The 6403-nt window shown below is 45.1% G+C and overlaps 1 protein-coding gene across 2 annotated transcripts; it reads right to left on the minus strand.

Moving 5' to 3' along the window:
- Positions 1 to 3858: 3858 nt before the first annotated feature.
- Positions 3859 to 6403, minus strand: METTL21A (methyltransferase 21A, HSPA lysine; the record flags this gene model as incomplete). Of its 2 annotated transcripts, none has more annotated exons than XM_080346606.1 (3): positions 3859 to 4256; positions 5134 to 5245; positions 6257 to 6403. In XM_080346606.1, the coding sequence occupies 3 exons, from the start codon at positions 6401 to 6403 to the stop codon at positions 3859 to 3861; spliced, it is 657 nt and encodes a 218-aa protein (XP_080202732.1). The 2 variants fall into 2 exon arrangements, with proteins under 2 accessions (XP_080202732.1, XP_080202733.1); XM_080346607.1 differs by having other exon boundaries at positions 4190 to 4329.

Here is a 6403-nt window from a genome sequence, read left to right on the forward strand (position 1 = left end):
CACTATGTACATATTAGCTGCTTTGTGTTTCAGAATGGTAGTAATTGCTTTGTATATTAAAGTGATTCTTGTGAATTTGTGAATTATTGTCATAAAGAAGTGTTTTTTCTTACTGTAACCTTTGTGGTATAAACTGTCATAACTCCCTTTTTACACAAACATTTATGTGCAGTCACATAAACATGCTTTAAAAAACTCTATAGAGTCTCTTTTTTGAGCAGGATGTTCCATTTATGCTAATTGAGTGGCAAATGGTAGCTAGATAGGAATGTGGGAGAAGGTGTATTTTAAGAAGACTCTTACAATCTGAGGCCTGCTGTAGGTATTCATGAGATATTTTCCCCAAAGGAGAGGCTTTTAAATCCCAATTACATTGAATTAGATTAGTGAGAAGTTAGATCCTGGAGAACAAAGTTTCTCTTCCACTTCTGATATTGTTAAACTTGCTTTCCAGTATTCATTCTGGTGGCAATTAGTTCTGTTGTTTAATGATGTGTGAGAGACTTTTCACAGTTCAAATGTTCTTTTTTTACCCACTTTTAAGCATTCCTGTAAACCACGGTGTTAATAACAGAGCAGAACAGAAGGCAGCAAACCCTGCAAGGATCACAACCCGGTTACATCATTTGCAAGGCTGGATCTAAACCCTGGGATGAAAGCCAGAAGGAGAAATTCAGCACTGAGGTAAACACACCTCCAGTGAAACCAAGGGGAGGCAGTAAGGTCAGCTCATTATGGCTGGGATTTTGTGGTTTTCACAACTGAGTGCTTTCATAATGCCATGCACATCGTTGCTCAGAAAAACGTGTATCCCAGTAATGAGGGAGAGTCCCAAACAGGAGTTAGTCCATGAGATAAAAATGCAGTTTGGCTTGAATTTCAGACAGAAAGAATCTGGTAACACAGATCGCTGTGCAGTCAGTAGATCAGCTGGTAAACCTGATTCTTCTGACACTGCTGCACCTTGAAGCTCTTCGTCCATAACATACAGAGCTGAATTTCATACTCTGTCTTAATATTAATCAAACATCACTTTAGTTGCAATGACATTTTAGAAGTTGGTTTCCTTGCAGAAGGGCATGTTTCAGGAATGGTTTCTCAATCTCACAGCATGGTGACGTCTTCCCCACGACTTGGATCCTCTCCCTACGGTGAGTATTTTATTTCTCAAGACACACTTTCTCTATTGCCCCGCTCCCCAGGGACCCATGCCCAAACACATCCTCCCTGCAGATGACTTCACATCATCTGTTACAAAACAGGACTGATGCAATGGAACCACCCAAAGGAGAATGACGCTGACTTCTCTAGTGCTGGGATGACCCAGGTGAAAGAAGGAAGCACCTTCTGCAGGGCAGGGTCTTGGCTTAATTGCCAAACAGCTGCTTCAACACTGACATGCATCTGATAGCAGTGCAGCAGCTCACCCAGTAGCAGTGAGAGATGTCCCCTTGAGGGGGTGCCACTTGCTGAGCTCTGCAGGTCAGGGGCAAGACACTCACCTGAGCTGCCAGTGACATCTCACATTTTTCTCCACAAGTATTTACTTATGGGCAGTAGCATTGCTTCAGCCTTCCAGTGTACTCCTAGGGTTTGCATACAGCTGCTGTGCAGCTGCTACACAGCAAAAGAGGCCAAGGCACACTCCTGCTCTTATGGGAAGATGACAGGCAGTGGAACAACAGACACTGAAAGCTGCTCAACAATTAGAAAAGTATGCAATTAAACTGTAGTGTTTTAAAAGTACAAAACTCTTCCTGTCGTCGAAGCAAGGCCTGGAGCAAAGCCTCCTTGAAAGTGTGTAGGTTGCTGCAGTAGGATTTATTCTGCACTATGCTGGGCTTTATTCGGTGCTATTTAAGCAGGCTTTTAAAGCGTGCTTCTACAGCTGTAAGTATTGCAAGCTGCAGCCTCTTGCAAGCACCAAGCACAGCCGGGCAGCAGCTTTCCCCACACGGCCCATCACATGCGCTCACGAGCCCAAGCACTAGCATGCCGCTTTCTGCCTGGAACATCCACTGAGCACAGGCAAGCTCACAGACAAGGAAACGCCAGTGGGGACAAAAAGGAAGAGGAGTGGTGAGAACTTAGAGCCACACTCTGAAAACTAGAGCCAGAAAGAGAGTGGGGAGAGCTCCTCATTCTTTTCAACCATTGCTCAGCCAGTTGATACAACAGGAAAGCCATGTCTGGTGCATTAAAGCTCATATCATGCTCTGGTTTTAATTAAAAGTATTGTTTTCCCTCCTTCAAAGGAACTTCAACTCTGGTTTCAGGCTGCATATTCCCAGCCAGCTGCCTAAATACTGTTTTAGTGACACCATGTGGCTTCTGAGGATACTGTTGTGAGTATTCTAAAGCAGCAACTCTTCGGGCTGAGTCCAGAGCCAAGCAAGGAACTAAGCTGAAAACATGGAGAGGATGAAGCACAAGACCTCTGGGCCTCATTCATGGGAGCTGTAATGTTAAATGTGTCATTTCCAGACTACAGTCTCCACATCACTTCTGGACCACAAACCTCTTGCATCTTTTCCAGTTAAGAAGTTTGATGGAAGCAGAAGTGATAGAGCTCCTAACGTCCATGACCTGAAGCAGCTTCTGGTGTTGCTGTTGCCAGTGCCAAAGACATGGACACACTTAAAGCCCTGACCTGAGCTTTGTAAGTTAAGTTTAAAAAAAAATTCCACATCCACCAAAAAAAAAAGTACTGTAGCAATTCCTGCATCCAGAAGCCCATTGTTGCCACCAGTTTCATTCTTCCATCACTAGAAAAAGAAGGCAGCCTGCTGCTGGTGCAAGCCCAATTCCAGTCTGCAACGCATCTTTCCCAGAGCTGTTTTTACAAGCTCAAGGTATGAAATCAGTTACTTAGAACAGCATCTACCACACTGCACAGAAATCTAGACACAGCCCCAAGGTCCCAGGTAATACAAGAAGTAGTATAAATAACAGCTCTCAGAGACAGAGCGAGCCACAAACAAAGGCAGAAAGTAAAACATTATTTAGCGGTACTTTGAGAGTTAAAGACTGATTTGATATTTAAAGAACGGCTCGAGTCTCCGTATTTCACTTGCCCTGCTGGCTCATGTGCACGTGTATCTGCTCCATGGAGCCATGACCTCCGCAAGGGAGAGTTATGGCGTTGGAGACAACCCAAGAACCATGACTGCTTTGGTACTGCAGACAGAGGCTCCACGCTTGTAAGTCAGTTAAAAACACTACTGATTTCCAGGCTGGCTTACTGTGCAATACTGATTCGCAACACAGCCCTCCACCCCCAGATCTTGTTATTTTTTCTGTATGCCTCTTCAATTCATCGGTGACAGCAACAGAACAACTTTACAGCAGCTGCCTTTGTTGGTTTTGCTCTTTTAAGTGGCTTCTTTTACTACAATTTTTGAGATGCAGAAGGCCCGAAGAGTTCAGGCATTTAGAGCTAGACTCTTAGCTTATATTTCATCCACTTTTCTGGAGTTAAGGAAGTGATAAGGGGAAAAAAACCACTCTATTTCTAAGTTTCCCACAGAAATTAAGTGTAGTTTGATTTTAAACAACAGATCTTTTGATGACATTTTTGATGCCTGAAGATTTCTGGAACTTAAACCAGTTTCAGAAATTACATTTGATAAAAAGTCAGTGGAAGACCCTATACAACTCTACTGAGAAATGAAGCAGAGGTTCAACATGCAGAATGCAAGTACAATCCTTGCTGGATCAGACCAAGTGGTCAGAGAAGAGCATCAGACCGAGAAGGCAGTGAAATAATACAACTGCAATTATATGCTTAGGAACAAGTGTATTGAGTAGAAACAAGGGGAGGACTGAACAGCATCAGCAGTTTACCAACAAAGCATAGAGTCAAAAGTCATCCTTGCGACTAGCCCTCTGCGCTTTGTAGATATGAACATCCTTGCTGGAATCATAGTGGACCTCAGAAACAGAGAAACGGCCTCTCAGCATCTTCAAGAATTTGTGATCCCTTTCATAGCGGATACGACAGGAAAGAAGAATCACGGTTTGCTCTGAGCACAGGTAGTCCAGCGTCTGAAGCAGTTCTGCAAAAGTTTCTTCCAGATAAACGATGTCTGCGCCCAGGATGAAGTCAAACGCTCCTGGAGAGAAGTTGCCCAGGTCTTTTCCCCAAGTTAGTTCCTTCACCACAGCTCTTGGACGTATTTCGGGAGGTAAGTTAGCCTGGACGTTTGACCCCAGGAACTCCAGTGCTGCCGCCCTGTCTGTGATGGTAACATGAGCACCTAAGCGGTACAGGAGTGTATGTCTCAGACAAATAGTCCATGTCCATAAATACAGCATTTGGAATACAATGCTCTTAAGTCAAGAAGGCTCCTTAGCTCGTGTTAAACATTAACAATTCCCCTGAGCTGTCTGATTAAAAGCAAACAAACAAAAGAACAAAACAAGCAAAAGAGCCCACTATCTACATACATCCTACCCTTCATCAGTCACTTAATATAAAGGATATTCCACAGGAAGATTTAAGTTGGGTAGAGAACTAAAAGTGTATTCTGCAGCTTGTTCTTAGTGCATGGAAGCAGAGAAGTTACTTTCTGACTTTCCACAGATGAGAACAGAATAATTAATTGTAGCAGGGATTGTTACAATTAACCTGCTCCAATTCTGTATTTGTTCAGTAGGCGAGGGGCAGCTAGAGAGCCTCTTTCCCACGTCAGACAGATCACATGAAAAATCTCTTCACTTCTCCAGACCTTGTCCCCCTGTCTGCAAAATAGGCTTATGCAAGCTCAGAGAGCGGTTTCTGTCTGTAGTTTTATCTGTGCTGCACAGGAGGACAAGGGGAAGATGGCAAGAACACACTTGCTCCCTGGGGGACAACAGCTGCAGACCTGAGTGTACCTGAGTACCGTGGTAACTGGCGCCAGCCTCAACAAGGTCCTACCATAAAGTGAACTGCAGTGGCACCACCACTACAATAAATAACACAGCAGGCTCTGAAGTCTAACACGAAAGGAGGAAGACTCAGACAGGAAACATCACGATTCACATATATAGCCTTGGTGCTAACTTCTACACCAGGTATGTATTATAGATGTAAAAGTGCCACTTTTACTGCAGTTGTAAATTGCTTTAAACAAGAAAAAAAAAAGCCCTTACCTAATAAGGTGGCCACTATTCCCAGCAATCCAGTTCCGGCTCCCAGCTCAATCACAGACCGGTCCCTGAGATCAATGACTCCCATCTCCAGATAAGCACACAGGACCACAGCCTAAGCAAAGAGACAAGGGCAATTAGCACAGGGCTCATTTCAGTCCTGCTGAACACAGGATTTCTGATTTACACCGAGACAGAAGGTTAGAGGAAGGGTCAGGCACTTCAGGTCTGAAGAGAGACTTTGTTCAGCCCTTCTCTGCCTCCTGCCTGCACGTCTGGTCTTTATATGCATTTTACAGAAGACACTTACAGGCCAATGGGAAAAAGAACCACAGAGGCTGCAGCTCACTTGTGGCAACACAGCTTCGTGAATTCCCAGACATAACAGGAGGCAGAAAGAGTTGCATTTGGAGAGGAAATTCAGTTGGGGGGTGTCAGAGTATTGCACAAGTCTAGGAAAAGGATTCAGAGTATCTTGCATGGTATTTCAAAAGGTTTCAGCCCAATGCTGTCATGCCATCAGGAAGGACACAGTGAAAGTAATAACGCTTCTATCTGTTTGTATCTAACATATTATATTTTACAGAAATCTTGAAAAGGCACGCTCTCTGTAGCAAGTTCCGTCAAAGCCAATGTCGGGAAAGACCAGCGGTCCCAGGCACCAACTCATTTGAGGAATTTGCTAAAATTGCTACGCTTGTTCTTTAAAACTATAAGTAAGAGCGCAATTTGTGTCTGGACAGAGACCCGATGGACAGGGAAGCTTTGCAGCAGCCTCGGGCCTGCCACACACCCCTCCGTTTTGGACGGTTCTTATCCCCAAGATAAAGTCTATCAGCAGTCCTTGGCCAGCAGGATCTGTACTGTGCTCTGAAGCATGTTAAGCAAACATCATAGGCCACTGGTAAGAAATGGGTGAGAGTTCTACGAGTTATCTGAAATATCTCCTGTATTTAGCACTGGCCGAGCAGGGGGTGGCCTGTTTCCCCTGCAGTCCTCCGAGACCTCTTATGAGGAAAAAAAAAAAGGTAAAGCAGAGTTTAACGTTTTGTAATTTTCTAAGGCAAGGGCAAGCGCCACGGGAATCCCCCCCGGTACAGAAATCTGTGTCTCTGCGCACACCTACCGCGTCCCACACCACGGCCGCCACCCCCAGCCCTCGCCAGTCCTGCCGGAGCCGGATGGTGCGGCTGGCGAAGCGGTGGGTGACCCAGGGGCTGTGCAGCTGCCGCGCTCCCCAGCCGCCTCCCTCCTCGTACGGCACCAAGGCCAT

The sequence above is a fragment of the Nesoenas mayeri genome, assembly GCF_963082525.1.
Source record: "Nesoenas mayeri genome assembly, chromosome: 6".
Classification (NCBI taxonomy): Eukaryota; Metazoa; Chordata; class Aves; order Columbiformes; family Columbidae; genus Nesoenas; species Nesoenas mayeri.